The 26,550-nt window shown below is 43.3% G+C and overlaps 1 protein-coding gene across 8 annotated transcripts in view; it reads right to left on the bottom strand.

Annotated features, from left to right (window-relative positions):
- Positions 1 to 26,550, bottom strand: part of nhsl1b (NHS-like 1b) — a 357,374-nt gene that overhangs the window by 19,660 nt on the left and 311,164 nt on the right. For 5 of the 8 annotated variants that reach the window (XM_061986925.1, XM_061986929.1, XM_061986931.1 and 2 more), the window contains 3 exons: positions 21,323 to 21,533; positions 15,622 to 15,753; positions 632 to 3,709 (listed from right to left, as the gene is read on the bottom strand). In XM_061986925.1, coding sequence (XP_061842909.1) covers positions 632 to 3,709; positions 15,622 to 15,753; positions 21,323 to 21,533 — 3,421 coding nt within the window. The remainder of the gene's footprint in view (positions 1 to 631; positions 3,710 to 15,621; positions 15,754 to 21,322; positions 21,534 to 26,550) is intronic. The other 3 variants (XM_061986926.1, XM_061986927.1, XM_061986928.1) reach the window with 3 other exon arrangements.

Here is a 26,550-nt window from a genome sequence, read left to right as displayed (position 1 = left end):
ACTGTCCCGTTTACATTCTCCAGTTTTTAGCCTCCTCCTCCTCCTTGCTGGCGACTTTCCTAACCGCCTGAGCCGCCGGCAGCGAGCGGTCTCACTTTACACTCTCTCATCCTCCCCTTCATCCCAGCCTGCCTCCATGTGATGCGATGGAGCCCCTCCCCCTTAGCGCTACAACCACGAAAAGCCCCTGGGACGCCAACCCCCCCCTCTCGCGTTTCTTTACCTCAATGAGAGAGGGGAGAGAGAGAGGAATGAGCGGGAAAGGATTAAAGAGCAGACATGGAGCATTGAGGGTTGGATGAGATCTATCTACTTGCCTCTGCTGCTTATCCAGTTGAGGCTGAGGACCCTGGACTGGTTACCGGTCACAGGCAGTGACTACGTGGACAACCACACTAACTATGGACGGGAGGAGTTGGTTTGTTCGATGCTGCTTTCCCTGCTGATAAGCAGCATCTCTTGGAAGAAAGTGGCTTTAACTTTGGCTCCCCTTGCTTAAAGCGCAGCAAATGAATTTCACAGCTGCCCACACAGAGCTGGCACAGGACTGCCCGTGCAGGATTATAGTAATGGGCTTAAACTAATGCAGCATCAGCGTTTAGATAAATAGCAATCACGTTCAATGACAAACCTGCATCGTCAACACTGGAGCTGGTGGACCCCGCAGAACTACTCGTCTCATCCGCGTCGTCATCGGGGGCCTCTCCGTTCTGGCGGAACTCTTGGTCCGGGCTGACGTTCTGGCCAGTAGAGATATGAGATTCATCCTGGACGTCTGCGGATGTGTTGGTGCTCTCTTCTCGGGGCTCAGCGCTCTCCAAACTTTCTTCGTCCTCTTTGTCTTTAGCTTGGATTGGCTGAGGGCTTGGCGGCGGGACAAAAAATAATTTGGGTTTCTTGGAGATGATGGGAGGCTTCTGTTTGACAGGAAAGGGACTCTGCAATACTTTCTGCCCGTCGTCTTCTTCTATACCGTTGAGAAGAAAGCAGCTTTCTTCAGGTTCACGACAATCAGGTGTGTCACGTGAGCTACTGCAGTCTATCGACAACCTTTCCATAAGGTCTGATACAGGCGAGGGCGACTGCTTGTGGTCTGAGAAGAAGTTCATCAGCTCCTGGGGCTGAGACTTGTCCAGGTTGTAGGGCTGCAGGCCCATAAGAAAGTCTTTGTATGGCTCCGGGTCGTTGTCAGTCTCCTTCTCCGGTCGCTTGACTGATCGCAGCTGAACGCTCTGCAAAGCAAAAGGTGTAACGAGCGGCATGGGAGACTTTGTGGGACTGTTTGGAACGGCAGCTTTAGGCGCTTCCTTGGCAGCGGATGGGGAGGAAGAGTAGAAGACAACAGCAGGCAGTGGAGGAGGTGGTGGCAGCCCCGGGAGGGACACAGGAGGCGGGGGCGGAGGACTAAAGCTCCCATTGAGCGACACACTGGGGTGAATTAAGGTTTCGGGGGAGGGAGGAGGTGGGAATTCTGGCGTAGTAGACCAACCCGGGAGGGGGCTCAGCGTTTCAGCCTGCGGCGTGCGAGGCGATGTTGGTGCTGGCGGAGGAAAAGCAGGGGAATGTACATTCGAAGGAGGGAATGCCGGTGGTGGGCTGAGGGGGGTGTTTGGAGCTGATGACGAGGTCACAGGCACAGGTGGTGGCGCAGTAGGCCCGCAGCTCTTGAGAGAGTCTGAGGTGTTAGAGGAAAGGGAGGTGGAGGATGAAGATGAGATGAGAGAAGATTTCCTCTCAGGAACTTTAGGCTTGGGTCGACTTCCAGAGGGAGACATGGACCGAATGCCAGACGGTACCGGTGTTCCAGCTGTGGGGGTGTTGGACTGGCTTGAGTAGCCACTGGATGGCGAGGTGAGTCTGTGCACTCTTTCTGGAGAGGATGTGCTGGTTTTAGGCTTCACTGCCACTATTTCTTCCTGGCCCGGAGCTCCTGGTTCCTGACGGGGGCCATGAATCTCAGTTCCATTCTGCTCTTTGGCTGCTGGAGGCCCGGTTGAAGTGTTAGCTGTATGAGCCGCAGGGGTCTGTGCACTCTGGTCCCCGTGGTTACGGGGATATTCCATGTAGTAGCCCCAAGAATCAGCATAGTCGGAACGCAAGCTGCTGGTGTCACTGTGAGTGGGAGTCACGTGGCATAGCGAGTAAACATTGGACACGCCCATGCCGTTTGCACTAGTTGCTAGTGATGTCGCAGAGCTCTCTGTGCTAATGGTACTGTGACTCCGTGGACGGAGCACCCAGGGGTCATCGTAGTCGCTGCAGGGGCTTTGGGAGGGCGAAGATGGGGAGACGCCCTTTCCCGTCCCGGATCGCAACCCCATCTGGAGACTCTGCTGCAGGGTGGCAATTAGAGTCTCATTCAGCATGCCGTTGTTGGACTCGCTTCCGAGGGGCTTTTTGGGTCCAGGTTTTCGCTTCAGGGAGTCCGTGCGAGCCGGGGGCAGCGGGGGTTTCTTGGACTTGCGGAGGGAGATGCTGCGAGATAGGGAGCGATCGCTGTACAAGCTCCCGTACTCTTCCTGATCGGCCATCTCGCGGCACTCGTACATGCTGTGTCTGGTGACTCGTCCTGCGCCCGCACCGTGTCCGCTGCCATGGCTGCGTGAGCGCAGGCCCGAGTCCAGGTGCATGGAGGTGTAATATCCGTCATTGTCCTGGGAATAGAGAGAGCTGGAATCAGTAGTTGTCTTGGACGACACCTCCAGACTGTTGTACAGCTGGTTGATGGGCGTGGAAGAGCTCGAGGTCAAAGTGCGGTGGGCAACGACCACGTTTTCTGGGGTGTCATAGATCCACTGCTCATCTGTCCGCTGGCATGAGGGCGGCGTCGGTGCCAGGGTGCTGTGACTGTGCAGGCTGTTGTCTGATTGTCCTGACTCGCTGGCGGGTGCTGCTGCAACCCGACTCCGTTCCAGTGGCGTGTGGACAGGAGTGGACGCGGCAAGGGCAGGACAGGTGGAGCTGTGGGTGAAAGCGGCTGGACTGGAGGTCAGGGGATCAGCATAAGAGGACAGACTGAGCGGCCGAGCTGTTTGGTAGACTGAGGATGTCGAGTGGGAATGCTGTCCAGAGGTGTTGACAGTGATGACCTCAGATGAGCTGGGCAGGGTGGCGTTGGGGATAAATGAGGTGGAATAAGCGGCATGCGGTGACACCGCACAGGCCAGACTGCCGGCCCAGTCACTGGACTGCGTCCGCCTCATCTCCTGAGACTTGGGCCTAGGCAGGGTGCCCGTCCTGGGGGAATTCCTCATATGTACCACCGTATTGTCGACCTGGAGTTTCCCAATCTGCCTCTGGGGAGTGTTCCGTTCTTCAGACTTGATGGGGGTGCTGCTGTATATGGGGTCAGCGCTGAGTGACACCCTAGCGCCCTGGCGGGGCAGACTGTGAAATCTGGATGGGTCCCCGCTACGCTGATGTGGCAGCATCACGATCCCAGAGCTGTCATTGCTGGAGATGGATATACTTCCCGTTGAAGAGGAAGCAGAAATTCCGGCCATCTGGGCAGCGATACCCTGTCCTCTCTGAGCCCGAATTCTCCTCATGGACGGCGGGACAACCTTCGCTACTTCTGTCTGGCAGCTTGAATCCCGGGTCTGGGAACGTCGGAGCGTTGAGTTGACGCTCCCAACCCGGCCCAGAGTGGAGTACTGTCCTGGGATGAACATGGAATGTGGTCGTAGTTCCCCGCCACGTCCTTGTGCTGCTGTCAAAAGAGAAAGAAAAAGATTAGCTTGATAATTTCAGTCATTCACAAACAAGGATGGGGCGAGGGTCACCACTTTGTCAACAAATGCGTGAGCAAATTGTTGAACAGTTTAAGAAAAACCTTTCTCAACCAGCTATTGCAAGGAATTGAGGGATTTCACCATCTACGCTCCGTAATATCATCAAAGGGTTCAGAGAATCTGGAGAAATCACTGCACGTAAGCAGCTAAGCCCGTGACCTTCCATCCCTCAGGCTGTACTGCATAAACAAGCGACATCAGTGTGTAAAGGATATCACCACATGGGCTCAGGAACACTTCAGAAACCCACTGTCAGTAACTACAGTTGGTCGCTACATCTGTAAGTGCAAGTTAAAACTCTCCTATGCAAGGCGAAAACCGTTTATCAACAACACCCAGAAACGCCGTCGGCTTCGCTGGGCCTGAGCTCATCTAAGATGGACTGATACAAAGTGGAAAAGTGTTCTGTGGTCTGACGAGTCCACATTTCAAATTGTTTTTGGAAACTGTGGACGTCGTGTCCTCCGGACCAAAGAGGAAAAGAACCATCCGGATTGTTATAGGCGCAAAGTGTAAAAGGCAGCATGTGTGATGGTATGGGGGTGTATTAGTGCCCAAGACATGGGTAACTTACACATCTGTGAAGGCGCCATTAATGCTAGAAGGTACATACAGGTTTTGGAGCAACATATGTTGCCATCCAAGCAACGTTACCATGGACGCCCCTGCTTATATCAGCAAGACAATGCCAAGCCACGTGTTACATCCACGTGGCTTCATAGTAAAAGAGTGGGGGTACTAGACTGGCCTGCCTGTAGTCCAGCAATCAAGAAAATTTCAGTTGTTTTTATCCTTCTTTGTGGGGACATTGTTGATTGTCATGTCAAGTTCGGATGTACTTTGTGGACGCCGTCTTTGCTCCACAGTAAGTCTTTGCTGTCGTCCAGCATTCTGTTTTTCTTTACTTTGTAGCCAGTTCAGTTTTAGTCATGTCATGACTTATTTGGACTTTTTTGCTGCTTTCCTGTGTGTAGTGTTTTACTTCTTGTCTTGCGCTCCTATTTTGATGGCTTTTGGTATTTTCCTGTAGCAGTTTCATGTCTTCCTTTTGAGCGATATTTCCCGCATCTACTTTGTTTTAGCAATCAAGAATATTTCAGTTGTTTTTATCCTTCTTTGTGGGGACATTGTTGATTGTCATGTCATGTTCGGATGTACATTGTGGACGCCGTCTTTGCTCCACAGTAAGTTTTTGCTGTCCTCCAGCATTCTGTTTTTGTTTAGTTTGTAGCCAGTTCAGTTTTAGTCATGTCATGACTTATTTGGACTTTTTTGCTGTTTTACTGTGTGTAGTGTTTTACTTCTTGTCTTGCGCTCCTATTTTGATGGCTTTTGGTATTTTCCTGTAGCAGTTTCATGTCTTCCTTTTGAGCGATATTTCCCCGCATCTACTTTTGTTTTAGCAATCAAGAAAATTTCAGTTGTTTTTATCCTTCTTTGTGGGGACATTGTTGATTGTCATGTCATGTTCCGATGTACTTTGTGGACGCCGTCTTTGCTCCACAGTAAGTCTTTGCTGTCGTCCAGCATTCTGCTTTTCTTTACTTTGTAGCCAGTTCAGTTTTAGTCATGTCATGACTTATTTGGACTTTTTTGCTGCTTTCCTGTGTGTAGTGTTTTACTTCTTGTCTTGCGCTCCTATTTTGATGGCTTTTGGTATTTTCCTGTAGCAGTTTCATGTCTTCCTTTTGAGCGATATTTCCCGCATCTACTTTGTTTTAGCAATCAAGAATATTTCAGTTGTTTTTATCCTTCATTGTGGGGACATTGTTGATTGTCATGTCATGTTCGGATGTACTTTGTGGACGCCGTCTTTGCTCCACAGTAAGTCTTTGCTGTCGTCCAGCATTCTGTTTTTCTTTACTTTGTAGCCAGTTCAGTTTTAGTCATGTCATGACTTATTTGGACCTTTTTGCTGCTTTCCTGTGTGTAGTGTTTTACTTCTTGTCTTGCGCTCCTATTTTGATGGCTTTTGGTATTTTCCTGTAGCAGTTTCATGTCTTCCTTTTGAGCGATATTTCCCGGCATCTACTTTGTTTTAGCAGTCAAGAATATTTCAGTTGTTTTTATCCTTCTTTATGGGGACATTGTTGATTGTCATGTCATGTTTGGATGCACATTGTCTTTGCTCCACAGTAAGTCTTTGCTGTTGTCCAGCATTCTGTTTTTCTTTACTTTGTAGCCAGTTCAGTTTTAGTCATGTCATGACTTATTTGGACTTTTTTTGCTGTTTTCCTGTGTTGTGTTTTACTTCTTGTCTTGCGCTCCTATTTTGATGGCTTTTGGTATTTTCCTGGAGCAGTTTCATGTCTTCCTTTTGAGCGATATTTCCCCGCATCTACTTTTGTTTTAGCAATCAAGAATATTTCAGTTGTTTTTATCCTTCTTTGTGGGGACATTGTTGATTGTCATGTCATGTTTGGATGCACATTGTCTTTGCTCCACAGTAAGTCTTTGCTGTCCTCCAGCATTCTGTTTTTGTTTACTCTGCAGCCAGTTCAGTTTTAGTCTCGTTCTGCATAGCCTTCCCTAAGCTTCAATGCCTTTTCTTAGGGGCACTCTCCTTTTGTTTATTTTTGGTTTCAGCATTAGACACCTTTTTACCTGCACACTGCCTCCCGCTGTTTCCCACATCTACAAAGCAATTTGCTACCGGCTGCCACCTACTGATATGGAAGAGTATTACACGGTTACTCTGCCGAGCTCTAGACAGCATCGACACTCAACAACAACACATCATTTGCAGACTATAATTACTGGTATGCAAAAAAATATTTTTAACCCAAATAGGTGAAATTAGATCATCTCCCACGGCACACCAGACTGTATCTCACAGTGAGCTAATTAATTCGATTTTCTGCAACCTTGTCGGATGTGATAATAGTTTCTGGTCTTGCTCATTAGGAGAAAAGGATATTAGAGGAGACTTCTTAATAAGTTTAGCCTGGTCTCCAGGGAGGACAAAACAGCCCCTCGGGGGTCATGATGTTGCAACATGCACATACAATGCACATGCACACACTCAGGTGGTCATGCAGGAAAATGGAATAAGCACAGAAACAAAACCTTTGAAAGGATGAGGTGTCTCATCTGCGATACTCGCCTTCCATTCGCTCCTCTCTCACCCTCCCTAAACCCCGCATAAAATGTACACTTGCTGCTGCAGCTGCTGCGATAGATTAAGCTGCAGGCTCTGCTTGGCAAGTCGGCGCTGGTGCAAAGGAGAGGGAGCGACGGGGGGAGTCGGGACAATTAGGCGACACGGCATTTTGGAGTTTGTCGTCAGCTGCTGGCCGCTAACGAGACTTTAAAGTGCCGGGATGTTATCGCCAAAAGAGACTTTCTCCTTAAAACCCTGCAGGCAGGCAGCAGTGCACGCCGGGCATAAATAACCACTAAGCTGGCACAGGTCACTTTAGAGGGGGAGAGCCCGAGACCTTTATTTTTCATCCATGTTGCTGCTTCTTGATCTTAGCGCTGCTTTCCATACCGTCCATCATAATATTTTATTAGAGTGTATCAAAACACGTATTGGTATGTCAGACTTAGCTTTGTCGTGGTTTAACTCTTATCTTACTGACAGGATGCAGTGCGTCTCCCATAATAATGTGACCTCGGACTATGTTAAGGTAACGTGCGGAGTTCCTCAGGGTTCGGTTCTTGGCCCTGCACTCTTTAGTATTTACATGCTGCCGCTAGGCGACATCATACGCAAATACGGTGTTAGCTTTCATTGTTATGTTGGGGGCACAGGTCCGGTGGCCATGGATGAAGTGCTGGCTGTCCAGAGTCGGGACCCGGGGTGGACCGCTCGCCTGTGCATCGGCTGGGAACATCTCTGCGCTGCTGACCCGTCTCCGCTCGGGATGGTGTCCTGCTGGCCCCACTATGGACTGGACTCTTACTATTATGTTGGATCCACTATGGACTGGACTCTCACACTATTATGTTAGATCCACTATGGACTGGACTCTCTCACTATTATGTTAGATCCACTATGGACTGGACTCTTACTATTATGTTGGATCCACTATGGACTGGACTCTCACACTATTATGTTAGATCCACTATGGACTGGACTCTCTCACTATTATGTTAGATCCACTATGGACTGGACTCTTACTATTATGTTGGATCCACTATGGACTGGACTCTTACTATTATGTTGGATCCACTATGGACTGGACTCTCACACTATTATGTTGGATCCACTATGGACTGGACTCTCACACTATTATGTTAGATCCACTATGGACTGGACTCTCTCACTATTATGTTAGATCCACTATGGACTGGACTCTCACTATTATGTTAGATCCACTATGGACTGGACTCTCACACTATTATGTTAGATCCACTATGGACTGGACTCTTACTATTATGTTGGATCCACTATGGACTGGACTCTCACACTATTATGTTGGATCCACTATGGACTGGACTCTCTCACTATTATGTTAGATCCACTATGGACTGGACTCTTACTATTATGTTGGATCCACTATGGACTGGACTCTCACAATATTATGTCAGACCCACTCGACATCCATTGCTTTCGGTCTCCCCTAGAGGGGGGGGGTTACCCACATATGCGGTCCTCTCCAAGGTTTCTCATAGTCATTCACATCGACGTCCCACTGGGGTGAGTTTTTCCTTGCCCTTATGTGGGCTTTGTACCGAAGATGTCGTTGTGGCTTGTGCAGCCCTTTGAGACACTTGTGATTTAGGGCTATATAAATAAACATTGATTGATTGATTGATTGATTTGTAGTGAGTTAAAGGGGAACATTATCACCAGACCTATGTAAGCGTCAATATCAGTGACGTGCAGTCACTAGAGGCAGGTGAGGCCCCGCCTCACCTGCCATCATGGAAAGAAAAAAAATGTAAAAAGAAAAAATTTTTATTAAATTGTTATATGTATCCAGTGATTATACTATAAAGTTATTTTCCATTTAACTTCACCAGTTTTAGATTATTTTTTATTCAAAATCGCTGAATTTTCACATTTGCCGTTCAAATACTGAGAAGAGACGGTGCGGGGAACAGCAGCCAGTTGAGGCACGTCACTCAGTGCCTCAACATGGATTGCGCAATGACTCGGCTAACTGCTGGCCTGCTGTGCAGTGAGACTGTATTGCTATATGAATTATATTATACATTTCCATAGTTTAGTTAGCTGAGGTATATAATGTACAGTGTATTTTGTCAACAACTGTATGTGTGTAACGTATTTCTTGTGCTGAGCGATCATAAAACTGCTGCGAAGACGCACTGGCTGAGGCTCGCGTAACCCCGCCTCCTGGTGCTTAAGGCACCTTCGCCGCAGACTGCACCCCCCGACGAGAGCGCCACACCAACCAAAGCCCACACCCAAGCCCTCCACGTGCAAGACCGAATCCACCCAAAAAAAGTCACTTAACAAGAAGCCAAAAAGTGCAAAAACAACATTGCTCGCGCCGGAGGAGCCGTGAACGACTGCAAGGACACAACATTAGGTACACCTGCAGACTGCAGCACGGATTTCATATTTCATTCATTCACAACTCCTCCAACACGAACACCACAGTTCCCGCACTTATAAGTAAAGGTAAGACCATAATAACGTTTTTTTTACTAAATGTGCTTTTTTGAGTGTTACTGTTTGTATGTGTAAAGTTAAAGTTAAGTTAAAGCAGGGGCGTCACTAGCTTTTAAGGACAGGGGGGGCTTTGCCCCCAGGAGATGCACAGGATGCGAGCGAATGTTACGCACGAGCACAAAACTTCACAAACGGCTAACAAAGACTTAGAAATTATTCATTGTTATTATTATTATTTTTTTTAAATGCACGGGACGAATGAAATGCTCCCCGGGACGATGGCTTTTAACCATATATTTTCTTTTTCTTTTTATGTATTTATTCATTTTACATTTTATATTAAATGTCTTGGTTTTTCCTCCCTCTGAAAATCCTATTAGATGTTTAACAAGCCATCCTATAATAATAATAAAACAGCTATTGCGCTCCTATTTTGATGGCTTTTCCTGTAGCAGTTTCATGTCTTCCTTGGAGCGCTATTCCCCGCACCTGCTTTGTTTTAGCGATCAAGAATATTTAAGTTGTTGTGTGGACATTGTTGTCATTTCATGTACGGATGTGCTTTGTGTTTGCCGTCTTTGCTCCACAGTAAGTTTTTGCTGTCGTCCAGCATTCTGTTTTTGTTTACTTTGTAGCCAGTTCAATTTTAGTTTCGTTCTGCATAGCCTTCCCTAAGCTTCAATGCCTTTTCTTAGGGGCACTCGCACTGACTTATTTGTAGTTTTTTGCCGTTTTCCCATGTGTAGTGTTTTAAGTCTTGCCCTGCGCTCTTATTTTGGTGGCTTTTCCTGTTGCAGTTTCTTGTCTTCCTTTGAGCGCTATTCCCTCCACTTGCTTTTGTTTTAGCGATCAAGAATATTTAAGTTGTTGCTATCTTCTTTTGTTGTCGTTTCATGTACGGATGTGCTTTGTGGACGCCGTCTTTGCTCCACAGTAAGTTTTTGCTGTCGTCCAGCATTCTGTTTTTGTTTACTTTGTAGCCAGTTCAGTTTTAGTTTCATTCTGCATCGTCTTCCCTAAGCTTCAATGCCTTTTCTTAGGGGCACTCGCACTGACTTATTTGTAGTTTTTTGCCATTTTCCCATGTTTAGTGTTTTAAGTCTTGCCCTGCGCTCTTATTTTGGTGGCTTTTCCTGTTGCAGTTTCTTGTCTTCCTTTGAGCGCTATTCCCTGCACCTGCTTTGTTTTAGCTATCAAGAATATTTAAGTTGTTGCTATCTTCTTTTGTTGTCGTTTCATGTACGGATGTACTTTGTGGACGCTGTCTCTGCTCCACACGCTGTAAGTTTTTGCTGTCGTCCAGCATTCTGTTTTTGTTTACTTTGTAGCCAGTTCAGTTTTAGTCTCGTTCTGCATAGCCTTCCCTAAGCTTTAATGCCTTTTCTTAAGGGCACTCACTTTTTGTTTATTTTTGGTTTAAGCATTAGACACCTTTTTACCTGCACACTGCCTCCCGCTGTCATCTGCATGTTGCGATCACGACAAAACCATCGTCGTCTCCCACGACGTGTTCCCGGAAACATGGTTTGTCGTGGTGAAAAGGTATCTTAATGCTAAAACCAAAAATAAACAAAAGGTGGGTGCCCCTAAGAAAAGGCATTGAAGCTTAGGGGAACGAAACTAAAACTGAATTGGCTACAAAGTAAAGAAAAACAGAATGCTGGACGACAGCAAAGACTTACTGTGGAGCAAAGACGGCGTCCACGAAGTACATCCGAACATGACATGACAATCAACAATGTCCCCACAAAGAAGGATAAAAACAACTGAAATATTCTTGTAGTTTGAACAGTCTCTTAAACGGAATCATTGTTTGATTTCTTTGCTTAATCCATACCATACTTTAATTCCACATACTGATATGCTAAAGGTTTTAAGTGTTGTACGAGCATACAAATGTTTCAAATTTAGATTTTCCTCTAAGGTTATATTTCTCCTCTTTTGTTGAGAAGAATTGTTGTACAATCTTGGGTAGCAGGTTAGTGTGCCGTGAGATACAGTCTGGTGTGCCGTGGGAGATGATCTAATTTCACCTATTTGGGTTAAAACTATTTTTTGCAAACCAGTAATTATAGTCTGCAAATGATGTGTTGTTGTTGAGTGTCTGTGCTGAGTAACCGTGTAATACTCTTCCATATCAGTAGGTGGCAGCAGGTAGCTAATTGCTTTGTAGATGTGGGAAACAGCGGGAGGCAGGGTGCAGGTAAAAAGGTGTCTAATGCTGAAACCAAAAATAAACAAAAGGTGAGTGCCCCTAAGAAAAGGCATTGAAGCTTAGGGAAGGCTATGCAGAACGAGACTGAAACTGAACCGGCTACAAAGTAAACAAAAACAGAATGCTGGACGACAGCAAAGACTTACTGTGGAGCAAAGACAAAGTACATCCGAACATGACATGACAATCAACAATGTCCCCACAAAGAAGGATAAAAACAACTGAAATATTCTTCATTGCTAAAACAAAGCGGGTGCGGGGAATATCGCTCAAAGGAAGACATGAAACTGCTACAGGAAAATACCAAAAAAAGAGAAAAAGCCACCAAAATAGCAGCACAAGACAAGAAGTAAAACACTACACACAGGAAAACAGCAAAAAAGTCCAAATAAGTCAGGGTGTGATGTGACAGGTGGCCAGTCCATAGTGGATCTAACATAATAGTGAGAGTCCAGTCCATAGTGGATCTAACATAATAGTGAGAGTCCAGTCCATAGTGGATCTAACATAATAGTGAGAGTCCAGTCCATAGTGGATCTAACATAATAGTGAGAGTCCAGTCCATAGTGGATCTAACATAATAGTGAGAGTCCAGTCCATAGTGGATCTAACATAATAGTGAGAGTCCAGTCCATAGTGGATCTAACATAATAGTGAGAGTCCAGTCCATAGTGGATCTAACATAATAGTGTGAGTCCAGTCCATAGTGGATCTAACATAATAGTGAGAGTCCAGTCCATAGTGGATCTAACATAATAGTGAGAGTCCAGTCCATAGTGGATCTAACATAATAGTGAGAGTCCAGTCCATAGTGGATCTAACATAATAGTGTGAGAGTCCAGTCCATAGTGGATCTAACATAATAGTGTGAGTCCAGTCCATAGTGGATCCAACATAATAGTGAGAGTCCAGTCCATAGTGGATCTAACATAATAGTGAGAGTCCAGTCCATAGTGGATCTAACATAATAGTGTGAGTCCAGTCCATAGTGGATCTAACATAATAGTGAGAGTCCAGTCCATAGTGGATCCAACATAATAGTGAGAGTCCAGTCCATAGTGGATCTAACATAATAGTGTGAGAGTCCAGTCCATAGTGGATCTAACATAATCGTGTGAGAGTCCAGTCCATTTAAGAACTACCACAACGGCTGCGATGGCGGGAGAAGGCTGCAGCAGAAAAGGGTCCCCAGTCGTCTTGGACTCCATGCCACTGGACCCTGACCCGATTCTGTCAAGGATCGTGTGGTGACTGTCTGTGCACCAGTCTCCCCACGTAAAACAAAGTGACGCACAGGCATCCTCCATAAAGGGATACACCCCTACCAGGAGGATCGTCATACTCGTTCGAGTGACCGCCGATGATGATGGTGACAGTACACCTACTTTGAGACAAGAGCTACAGTGATGCATGCTTGGTCATGCTTTAAAGTCATATCCAACAATTGCGACTTTTTATCGTCAACATCGGCTGCTGAGCTTCATTTTTTTTAATGATTTCTGCTGGTGGTGTGCCTCAGGATTTTTTCAATGAAAAAAATGTGCCTTGGCTCAAAAAAGGTTGAAAAACACTGAAATAGAGCATATAAAGCAGGGGTGCTCATTACGTCGATCGCGATCTACCGGTCGATCGCGGAGGGTGTGTCAGTCGATCACCAGCCAGGCATTAAAAAAATAGTCCTAAAAATGAGCGATCATAAATCTTCACTATGACGTCACTTTCGTCACTTGATTGACATTCACGGCACCCGAGGGTCTTCTGAGATGACGCTGGCTGCTGCCAGCTCATTAAAATTACCGACTGGGAGGCGAGAAACACTTTATTTCAACAGACTCTGGCGCCGTACCTGTCGTCAAAACTCCAAAGACCGACTGCACAGTTGCACAATAAAAGCTCTGCTTCATCCTGCCTGCGCTGACAAAATAAGAGTCTCAGAAAGCTGGCGTGCACAAGCTAGCAAGCTACGGAGTTTGCCGACAATGTATTTCTTGTAAAGTGTATACAAAGGAGTACGGAAGCTGGACAAATAAGATGCCAAAAACCAACCACTTTCATGTGGTATTGGACAGAAAGGAGGACTTTTTTTCTCCTCCATTCGAAAATGCGGACGTTATCATCACTACTGTCTGATTCCTATCAATGCAAGTCATCAGAATCAGGTAATACACCAACTTATATTCTTGTCTTCATGAAAGAAAGGAATCTATATGTGTTAAACATGCTTGTATTATCTCTAAACACTTTTAACTTATTAACAATATTAACTATATGTGTTAAACATGCTTGTATTATCTTTAAACACCTTTAACTTATTAACAATATTAACTATATGTGTTAAACATGCTTGTATTATCTTTAAACACCTTTAACTTGTTAACAATATTAACTATATGTGTTAAACATGCTTGCATTATCTTTAAACACCTTTAACTTATTAACAATATTAACTATATGTGTTAAACATGCTTGTATTATCTTTAAACACTTTTAACTTATTAACAATATTAACTATATGTGTTAAACATGCTTGTATTATCTTTAAACACCTTTAACTTATTACCAATATTAACTATAAGTGTTAAACATGCTTGTATTATCTTTAAACACCTTTAACTTGTTAACAATATTAACTATGTGTTAAACATTCTTGTATTATTTTTAAACACCTTTAACTTGTTAACAATATTAACTATATGTGTTAAACATGCTTGTATTATCTTTAAACACCTTTAACTTGTTAACAATATTAACTATATGTGTTAAGCATGCTTGTATTATCTTTAACCACCTTTAAGTTGTTAACAATATTAACTATATGTGTTAGACATGCTTGTATTATCATTAAACACCTTTAACTTGTTAACAATATTAACTATATGTGTTAAACATGCTTGTATTATCTTTAAACACCTTTAACTTGTTAACAATATTAACTATATGTGTTAAGCATGCTTGTATTATCTTTAACCACCTTTAAGTTGTTAACAATATTAACTATATGTGTTAGACATGCTTGTATTATCATTAAACACCTTTAACTTGTTAACAATATTAACTATATGTGTTAAACATGCTTGCATTATCTTTAAACACCTTTAACTTATTAACAATATTAACTATATGTGTTAAACATGCTTGTATTATCTTTAAACACCTTTAACTTGTTAACAATATTAACTATATGTGTTAAACATGCTTGTATTATCTTTAAACACCTTTAACTTGTTAACAATATTAACTATATGTGTTAAGCATGCTTGTATTATCTTTAACCACCTTTAAGTTGTTAACAATATTAACTATATGTGTTAGACATGCTTGTATTATCATTAAACACCTTTAACTTGTTAACAATATTAACTATATGTGTTAAACATGCTTGCATTATCTTTAAACACCTTTAACTTATTAACAATATTAACTATATGTATTAAACATGCTTGTATTATCATTAAACACCTTTAAGTTGTTAACAATATTAACTATATGTGTTAAACATGCTTGTATTATCTTTAAACACCTGTAACTTATTAACAATATTAACTATATGTGTTAAACATGCTTGTATTATCTTTAAACACCTTTAACTTGTTAACAATATTAACTATATGTGTTAAACATGCTTGTATTATCTTTAAACACCTTTAAGTTGTTAACAATATTAACTATATGTGTTAAACATGCTTGTATTATCTTTAAACACCTTTAACTTGTTAACAATATTAACTATATGTGTTAAACATGCTTGCATTATCTTTAAACACCTTTAACTTGTTAACAAAAACATATATTTCATAAATAAGTAAATATAAATGATATATATGAATGAGGTAGATCCCCACGACTTGATCAATTGAAAAGTAGCTCGCCTGCAGAAAAAGTGTGAGCACCCCTGATATAAAAGGATTCCTGGCTGTCGTTGAACTAGCAAATGAGCTACCGTTCTGTGGACTGCAGAGGGCGGCAGAGGGCAGCACTACCCACTCTCTCACACACACACACATGCACGCACACACACCCGCAGTGACGCATACCTAGCTCCAGGTCGAAGTTGTCAGGCAGCCCTGATATTGTCTTTCTGCGTTTGACCTTCTTGGGCCGGCGGGACACGGTGTCAGTGTTAACGAGGGAGCGCCGGATGCTCGCCTGCCGGTCAAACACTGCACCTGGTAGGCGGGGGGGAGGGGGGGGGGGGGCGAGAGCAAGGCAGGCGGGGACACACAGGCAAGACAAGCGCTCGGTTAGTGTGGAGGACACGCATGCAGGCCTTTATCTTCCAAGCAAACATGCAGCCAAGTTTCAACAGCACAGGGTGGTCAGTTGACAAAAAAAAGGAACATTTTCCCATATTTTTCTCGTTATTCCTCAGGTATGTCATCTTGGGAAGTCTGATCCCAAAGATCATTTCACAAGACACCACCAGAAAAATATGGGATGTTGCCTTTTTTTGTGTTTAAAACAAGACGTGTTCATGACTAGTTAATGTGGAGTGAAGCCAAACAGGTGAGATAAGAAAACATGCACGGGGGGGGAAAGGCGACACACACACGTTCAAAAAGCCTTGTCAAAGGCTCGCTTCCAAGATAGCGGCTGGTAGAGTGGCCGTGGCAGCGACTTGAGGGTTCCCGGTTCGATCCCCGCTTCCGATAGCCGAGTCACAGCCGTTGTGTCCTTGGCTGTTTACCCACCTGTGTCAGGTTTGTCGCTGACAGTTTAGTTATGTTTTGGTTTTTCCTCTCTGTTTCTTTTTATTTCCTGTCAGCATACTTGCCAACCTTGAGACCTCCGATTTCGGGAGGTGGGGGTGGCGGGGGGCGTGGTCGGGGGGTGGGGCGGGGTGTGGTTGGGGGCGTGGTTAAGAGGGGAGGAGTATATTTACAGCTAGAATTCCCCAAGTCAAGTATTTCATATATATATATTAGAGATGCGCGGATAGGCAATTATTTCATCCGCAACCGCATCAGAAAGTCGTCAACCATCCGCCATCCACCCGACCTAACATTTGATCAGAACCGCACCCGCCCGCACCCGCCCGTTGTTATATATCTAATATAGACGATGCAAGGCATTAGTGAGGTTATAAAGCTTTTGCCTGTTAAAGAAAGGAGACTGATCCAATGCAGCACAGACATTCGCGTGCCACGCTGTCACGACCCAGACGCACACCAGTGCGCAATCATATGGGAGCCGCGCTGAGCGCACCTCCAAGCGCGTCTCGCTGCCGGCGACGGCCGGGTATGGGCCCGACGCTCCAGCGCCATCCATTTTCAGGGCTAGTTGATTCGGCAGGTGGGTTGTTACACACTCCTTAGCGGGTTCCGACTTCCATGGCCACCGTCCTGCTGTCTATATCAACCAGGGTGAGCCCCACCCCTTTCGTGAGCGCACTGCGCGCGGAGTGACCCCTGTTACGAGCCCCCGGCCACGGGGGTGGCGGGCAGGTAAGCTGCTTACCTGCTGTGCGTGACGCCGGCCGCGGCGAAGGCGGACGAGGCGGGGTGTCGGTGCGGTGGGCGCGGTGGTGACCCTGGACGTGCGTCGGGCCCTTCTCGCGGATCACCTCAGCTACGGTTCCCGGTGGGGCCCTCTCGGGGGAAGGGGCCTCGGTCCCGGACCCCGGCGAGGCGTCCCTTCTCCGCTCCGTAAAAGTGTCCATCTCTTTTTTTTTTCTTCTTCTGTTGTGGCATATGCTGCAGGTGCCTGCTCGTTTTTCGTATGTGGGTAACAACATTTAACTATGTATATATATTTCCCAATTGGTTTAACTGCCACCCGCCTGAATCTATTTAAAATCTAATTTTTTTTAATTTCAACCGCCCGACCCGACCCGCGGATAAAATCTAATTTTTTTTTATTTCATCCGCCCGATCCGCGGATAATCCGCGGACTCCGCGGATAATCCGCGGACTCCGCGGACTCCGCGGTTGTGCCCGCAAACCGCGCATCTCTAATATATCTCTCTCTATATATATATATATATATATATATATATATATATATATATATATATATATATATATATATATCTACATCCTGAAAATATGCAAACAAAACTGTGTTTAGATAATTGATACTTCAAACTTGCATAAATAAATCTTAAGGAATATAACATAACTTGGCTTCTGAGAGTTTCAATATGTAATGAATAAAATGCTAAAGTTGTTGATAAACAAGCAATTATTTTAATAATTAAATATGGTCATTTTAAATGAATTATTTATGATAATTTAAAATCAATTATTTGAAATATGTTTATTTTAGTGTATAATTCTATGGCTGGATGTAATAAGGAGTCACGAAAAAATACAAATAAAAATACAATGAATTTTGATGTTTTTAGCAAAATATAGTAAAAATGTATTTAGTTTTTTTTTTTTTTAAATTAATAAATATATTTAATTAATACAATTTATCTCTAGTCTGGATGATTTAGTTCTTGTCACCCAGTTGTCCTCCCGTCATGAAAAAAGGCTGTCCTCACTCAGGTCCGCATGGAGCTGGAGGGGGCGTGGCCTCCAGCTCCGGCTGAAAATCGGGAGATTTTCGGGAGAAAATTTGTCCCGGGAGGTTTTCGGGAGAGGCGCTGAATTTCGGGAGTCTCCCGGAAAATTCGGGAGGATTGGCAAGTATGCTTGAGACCTCTGATTTCGGGAGGTGGGGGGTGGGGGTGGCGGGGGGCGTGGTCGGGGGTGGGGCGGGGGGCGTGGTTGGGGGCGTGGTTAAGAGGGGAGGAGTATATTTACAGCTAGAATTCCCCAAGTCAAGTATTTCATATATATATATATATATATATATATATATATATATATATATATATATCATACTTGCCAACCCTCCCGGATTTTCCGGGAGACTCCCGAAATTCAGCGCCTCTCCCGAAAACCTCCCGGGACAAATTTTCTCCCGAAATTCAGGCGGAGCTGGAGGCCACGCCCCCTCCAGCTCCATGCGGACCTGAGTGACGTGTTGACAGCCTGTTCACAACATTGCCGTAAACAGCAATGTTGTGACACTTTTAAACAGGACAATACTGCCATCTACTGTACATGCATATGTGACCCACCCATAATGTGTCACATTTTTGTGTTGATTTATTTATTTTATTTTGTGGTTTGAATTCGTTTTTGGAGCTGTCATTACACATTTATCAGTATTCACATTGGTCAGTAGGGGGGGCAGTAGGGCGTTTCTTCCCAATTGAATGCTATCACCTGCAGACCGGAAGTGTCTTGTCATTCTGATGAGCGCGACCAGTCTGTGAACAATTGAAACGTCCTGTGTGCTTTTTCCTCCTGTATAACAGGTTAGTTTTGGTGAATCAACTCACTGAATGATATCCATGTGATCTTTATAGGTTTAAGTACACATTCTGATGGTGGAGCCTAACTCTAAAGTGTTTGTGAGTTGTAGTTTGTATTTGTGAATGAATCCAGTGCACAGCTGCAGTAATCAATACAAAAAGGCGACGTGAGTGCGCAATGTTTATATAGGAACTTCTGATCCTAATTCAGACTCCCAAATTAGAGCTCCCGTTTTCTTATTGATTTTATAATGTTTATTTGTATAATGTGTGTGTTCTGAAATAGTGACAGAGAATAGAACAAGGATGGACAATTCAACCCTTAACTCAACAATGAGTAGATGAGTGTTATGTGTGTGTATATGTGTAAATAAATGAACACTGAAATTCAAGTATTTCTTTATATATATATATATATATATATATATATATATATATATATATATATATATATATATAGCTAGAATTCACTGAAAGTCAAGTATTTCTTATATATATCTTAGGCAGCGTGGCACGCATTGAATGTCTCTGCTGCATTGGATCAGTCTCCTTTCTTTAAACTCCTTTTATTTGTTTTTAAATGTCTAAACAACCTCGCGCCAACCTATCTCTCCGACCTCCTTCAGCCTTACTGCCCGACCTGATCCTTAAGATCAGCCGATCAGCTGCTGTTGACGGTCCCTGACACAAGGCTGAAGCTTAGAGGTGACAGAGCTTTCGCCGTTGCTGCTCCCAAGCTCTGGAACGACCTACCTCTGAGTGTTAGACAAGCCTCCTCTCTTACTGTTTTTAAATCTCTCTTAAAAACATACTTTTATTCCATGGCTTTTAACACTGAGTGATATCCATCCTGCAATGGCGCCCCATAATACACCTGCTGTGATCCTGTTTTTATGTTTTTATTTATTCTATTTTAATTATTTATCTTTTATCGTGTTCTGTTTGTGTTGTGTTGTGTTTTGCTCGGTACTCGTTTTATCTTTTAACCTGCTCATTGTACAGCACTTTGGCTACCCCTGTGGTAAATTTTAAATGTGCTTTATAAATAAAGTTGATTTGATTTAACAGGCAAAAGCTTTATAACCTCACTAATGCCTTGCATCGTCTATATTAGATATATAACAACGGGCGGGTGGCGGATGGCGGGCGGGTGCGGTTTTGATTAAATGTTAGTCCGGGTGGATGGCGGATGGTTGACGACTTTTGTGATGCGGTTGCGGATGAAATAATTGCCTATCCGCTCATCTCTAATACATATATATATATACATATATATATATATACATATATATATACATATATATATATATACATATATATATATATATATATATATATATATATATATATATATATATATATATATATATATGTATATATACAGTATATATATGAAAATACTTGACTTAGTGAATTCTAGCTGTAAATATACTCCTCCCCTCTTAACCACGGCCCCCTACCCCACCCCCACCCCCCGAAATCGGAGGTCTCAAGGTTGGCAAGTATGCTTACTGTACCGAAAATGAACCGAACCGTGACCTCTAAACCAAGGTACGCACCTGTCATGTCTGTGTAATCATGTTTTGTTTTAGTCATGTTTTTAGTTATTGGACTCTTTAGTTTCTGGCTTTTCACTCCCTTGTCTTGTTTCCATGATTACCCCATTAGTTTCACCCGTTCCACGTTTGGACTCATTGTGCACTCTTGTTTGTCACCATAGCAACCCATTAGTTTTCACCTGTCACGTCACGCACCTGTTTCACGTTTTGAGTCACGCACCTGTTTTGGTAATCATGTCTGTAGTATTTAAGTTCATTGTTTTCAGTTTGTCTTTCTGGTGACATCCCCCGCATTTATACTCTCCACACACTTATGACCCTTGCTGCGCTTTTTCATGCCGTTTTTTTTCATCCAAGTACGTTTTCTTTATTCAAGCCATAGTTTGCAAGTTTTGTTTAATTGTTCATAGTTTCTGCCAATGTGCAAGTTCTGTGTTTATAGTCTAGTTTTGTACCTCCGCCCCCTGTGCGCGCCTTTTGTTTGATCTTTTGTTTGTAGTTATAGTGTTTAAATAAATCATGTATTCCCCTTCACGCCACGTATGGTCCAAATCTTTTGCACCTCGGGAGAACAAACCACGCCATAGTCCCAGTCCTGACAGTACCGAACCGAAATTTTTGTGTACCGTTACACCCCTACTGTACAGTAAACTATTTATTTATACCTGCACCTTATTGCTCTTTTTATCCTGCACTACCATGAGGTAATGCAACAAAAATGTCGTTCTTATCTGTGCAGTAAAGTTCAAATTTGAATGACAATAAAAAGGAAGTGTAAGTCTAATAGACGACACAATATTTTTGTCACACAACACGAAAAAAATCCTCACCCCGCCACGCGGGGGAGAGGTGGGGTCTAAAGTGGAAGTTGACTACCTGTGACGTTGATGGCGATGATGTCGGTGGGCACGGACTGCGCCGTCTGCCTCATCCTCTCCTCGGGTGTCGGGAGGTGCGCGGCTTTGGTCGACGGCACACCTTGTCCGCCGTCCGCCTCGGAACCGTCGCCCTTTTCGCTCCCCGTCAGCGGTGTCTGGGACCTCATGGAGAGCTGAGACTGGTCATCGTCCGCCGATGAAGCGATGGACTGCGGGGGGGAAAGAAGTTGACCGTTAAACCCCACGACTGTGCAGCCTCACACAAAAACGCGTATTGGGGGCGAGGAGACGACTCCACAGTAGCAACAGTTGAGGAAAGACGACGGCTCATGCAAAGGAAGTGCAGACAAGATTCCTCCACTATACAGGTAAAAGCCAGTAAATTAGAATATTTTGAAAAACTTGATTTATTTCAGTAATTGCATTCAAAAGGTGTAACTTGTACATTATATTTATTCATTGCACACAGACTGATGCATTCAAATGTTTATTTCATTTAATTTTGATGATTTGAAGTGGCAACAAATGAAAATCCAAAATTAGAATATTACTTAAGGCTAATACAAAAAAGAGATTTTTAGAAATGTTGGCCAACTGAAAAGTATGAAAATGAAAAATATGAGCATGTACAATACTCAATACTTGGTTGGAGCTCCTTTTGCCTCAATTACTGCGTTAATGCGGCGTGGCATGGAGTCGATGAGTTTCTGGCACTGCTCAGGTGTTATGAGAGCCCAGGTTGCTCTGATAGTGGCCTTCAACTCTTCTGCGTTTTTGGGTCTGGCATTCTGCATCTTCCTTTTCACAGATTTTCTATGGGGCTAAGGTCAGGGGAGTTGGCGGGCCAATTTAGAACAGAAATACCATGGTCCGTAAACCAGGCACGGGTAGATTTTGCGCTGTGTGCAGGCGCCAAGTCCTGTTGGAACTTGAAATCTCCATCTCCATAGAGCAGGTCAGCAGCAGGAAGCATGAAGTGCTCTAAAACTTGCTGGTAGACGGCTGCGTTGACCCTGGATCTCAGGAAACAGAGTGGACCGACACCAGCAGATGACACGGCACCCCAAACCATCACTGATGGTGGAAACTTTACACTAGACTTCAGGCAACGTGGATCCTGTGCCTCTCCTGTCTTCCTCCAGACTCTGGGACCTCGATTTCCAAAGGAAATGCAAAATTTGCATGGTTGGGTGATGGTTTGGGGTGCCATGTCATCTGCTGGTGTCGGTCATAACACCTGAGCAGTGCCAGAAACTCATCGACTCCATGCCACGCCGCATTAACGCAGTAATTGAGGGAAAAGGAGCTCCAACCAAGTATTGAGTATTGTACATGCTCATATTTTTCATTTTCATACTTTTCAGTTGGCCAACATTTCTAAAAATCCCTTTTTTGTATTAGCCTTAAGTAATATTCTAATTTTGTGACACACGGAATTTTGGATTTTCATTTGTTGCCACTTCAAATCATCAAAATTAAATGAAATAAACATTTGAATGCATCAGTCTGTGTGCAATGAATAAATATAATGTACAAGTTACACCTTTTGAATGCAATTACTGAAATAAATCAAGTTTTTCAAAATATTCTAATTTACTGGCTTTTACCTGTAGTTGGTCAGCTGCATAATCCAAAGTCTCATCATTGAAGAAGTACCGTGTGTGTGTGTCCCCCCCCACCCCCAAACAAAATGCCTAGAAAGAAGACAAGAGGTTCTTTTATATAGTCGCCATGCATGGATGGACGGATCATTGAGGGGAGGCAACAATGCAGCCAAGGAAAGAAAGGTTTGTTAGTTTGCACCATGGCCGAGCAAGAGCGTGGTTTCTCCTTTGGAAGCTGCTGTCAGATGACGTTAGCCTCACTGTGATGGTGCAAGGCGGCGTGTGTGTGTGTGTGTGTGTGTGTGTGTGTGGGGGGGGGGGGGGGGGGGGGGGGGGGGGGTATTGCAGAGGACACTTCAGAAATGGAAGAGAAGGTCAAAAGTGCACATGGATGCAAAAGATGGAACAAAACATGTGCCGTATTTTCCGCACTATAAGCCGCACCTAAAAACCACAAATTTTCACAAAAGCTGACAGTGCGGCTTATAACCCGGTGCGCCTTATATATGGATTAATATAAATATTTATTTTCATAAAGTTTCGGTCTCGCAACTACGGTAAACAGCCGCCATCTTTTTTCCCCGTAGAAGAGGAAGCGCTTCTTCTTCTATGGTAAGCAACCGCCAAGGTAAGCACCCGCCCCCATAGAAGAGGAAGCGCTTCTTCTTCTACTGTAAGCAACCACCCGCCCCCGTAGAAGAAGAAGCCCCCGGATATTGCGTTTCATTTCATTTGTGTGTTTACATCTGTAAAGACCACAAAATGGCTCCTACTAAGCGACACGTGTATAACGCAGAATTTAAACTTACATCACAGATGGTGTCAAAAAACAAGTGAAGCACACAAATACAACACTCGCCGTCATTCCGGGTGGATTAACCAAAGAACTCCAACCGCTCGATATTGGTGTCAACAAGGCATTTAAATCACGACTGCGAACGGCGTGGGAACAATGGATGACCAAAGGCGAACACACCTTCACTAAGACAGGGAGACAGCGCCGGACGACATACGCCAACATCTGCCAGTGGATCGTAAATGCCTGGGCGGATATTTCGGTCACAACTGTGGTCCGAGCTTTCCGGAAGGCAGGATTCACAGAACTGCTGGACGAGACGGAGCCGGCCATTTTGGATCCCGTATTCGCCCAACTTTTTAATTCGGACACCGAAGGAGAAGAATTCGAGGGATTTATGAATGAAGAATAACTTCAGAAAGTGAGTGTTATGTTTATTTTGTGTGTTGTGACATTAACGTTCGAGCAACATTAAGTTATTGATGTTATTGCTCTGCACTATTTTGAATTTTACTATGTTTGTGATTGCACATTTGCACATTACCGTACATTTTGGGAGTGAACAGAGTTGTTAGAACGCTGGTTTTTAATATATTATTAAAGTTTGACTGACCTATCTGACTGTTTTTTTGACATTCCTTTAGCGCAGTTAGATGCGGCTTATAACACGGGGCGGCTTATAGGTGGACAAAGTTTTGAAATATGCCGTTCATTGAAGGCGCGGCTTATAACCCAGGGCAGCTTATGGTGCGGAAAATACGGTAGTGATGAGCCTCTTCAGGGTCCCTCGTGGTCAAACATAACATCGTCTAACTGTCCAAAAACACCCGACTTATTTGAGTTGAGTTTGAGTTTATTTGGAACATGCATGCATGCAACATGACTTTTTTTTTAGATTAGATTTATTGGTCCCCTTGGGGAAATTCATTGTCACTGCCGTACATTTAAACACTAGACATTACACATCACGCAAAAAAAAAATAACAAAAAGACATCATACATGACTAACACACATTTACAGGCTTGTCAGACGGGTCGGCCGGGCCTGCTGTTAAGGGCGGCTATAGCTGCAGGGATAAGGCTTTTCCTGAGGCGGGCCCTCCGGAATTTGATAGTTCTGTACCTGCGCCCTGATGGTAGTGGGATGATGTATTGGTGTAGTGCAGTGGTTCTCAAACTTTTTTTGTCATCCCCCACTTTGGACAAGGGGGAGTTTTCAAGCCCTACCTGCCCCCATCGCCCCAACAGAGCGCTAATGCCAAGCTTTAACATTTTCAAATTTATTGAACATCAAGTTGTATACATTCGAACTCAATAACATAAAATAACATTAAGTTCAATAATAAATAAAATAACTGTGCAGCTGTGGTATAACTTGCATCAAGTTCAATAATAAATAAAATAACTTCCATCAAGTTCAATAATAAATAAAACAAAAGTGTTATAACTTGCATCAAGTTCAATAATAAATAAAAAAAAGTGTTATAACTTGCATCACGTTCAATAAAAAAAAAAAAAAAACTGTTATAACTTGCATCAAGTTCAATAATAAATAAAAAAAAGTGTTATAACTTGCATCACGTTCAATAATAAATCAAAAAAGTGTTATAACTTGCATCAAGTTCAATAATAAATCAAATAAAAGTGTTATAACTTGCATCAAGTTCAATAATAAATCAAAAAAAGTGTTATTACTGGAATCAAGTTCAATAATAAATCAAAAAGTGTTATAACTTGCATCACGTTCAATAATAAATAAAAAAAAGTGTTATAACTTGCATCAAGTTCAATAATAAATCAAATAACTTGCATCAAGTTCAATAATAAATCAAAAAAAGTGTTATAACTTGCATCAAGTTCAATAATAAATAAAACAAAAGTGTTATAACTTGCATCAAGTTCAATAATAAAAAAAAGTGTTATAACTTGCATCAAGTTCAATAATAAATCAAATAAAAGTGTTATAACTTGCATCAAGTTCAATAATAAATCCAATAACTTGCATCAAGTTCAATAATAAATCAAAAAAAGTGTTATAACTTGCATCAAGTTCAATAATAAATCAAAAAAAGTGTTATAACTTGCATCAAGTTCAATAATAAATCAAAAAAAGTGTTATAACTTGCATCAAGTTCAATAATAAATCAAATAACTTGCATCAAGTTCAATAATAAATACAATAAAAGTGCCACTTTGCAATCTTTGCAAAAAAAAAAAGGAGGAGCTATGCATTTGGCAAGACAGGGCAAGTGACAGCACTTTCCCCCAGGAGAGCCACCTTGCTTCACTGTGAAACAGCACGGCTGTATGATCAGCTCCCATTTCCTCACACAGTGCAGAGAACAGTCGCGATTTCAGTGGTCGTGTTTTGATCAAATTTACCGCGCTCACAACATCTGTTAAAACTTCATTGAGTTCGGGGCTGAGCTGCCTTGACGCGAGTGCTTCCCGGTGAATGACACAGTGTGTGCCCGTCACATTTTTGTTTCTCTGCAGGCGCTGGCTCTGGCTCGACGACCTTTGAGGTGCGAGTCACAAATGTATATATTTGTGTAATTGTGATCCACACATTAGCCTGCTACCCATCCGCTCGAAAGTTTGTTCCGCTTAGCCCCGCCCCCATTAGTTACTGTTGCTATGTCTGTCAAACTTTCGCTCCTACCGAGAAATATAAAGCCTACAGTAAAAATAAGTACCGGTAATTTCCATTTATTTATATAGCGGATTTCACAGACAGAATCACAAAGTGATTTACAGTGTGTATAGAAAATGACAGCATAGTAAAAAAAATAATCTAAAAATATAATAATTTAAAAAAAAATTTAA

Source organism: Nerophis lumbriciformis, linkage group LG26 (assembly GCF_033978685.3).
Source record: "Nerophis lumbriciformis linkage group LG26, RoL_Nlum_v2.1, whole genome shotgun sequence".
NCBI lineage: Eukaryota > Metazoa > Chordata > Actinopteri > Syngnathiformes > Syngnathidae > Nerophis > Nerophis lumbriciformis.
Note: the sequence above shows the minus strand (reverse complement) of the source record. Positions and strands in the feature narration are given on the sequence as shown.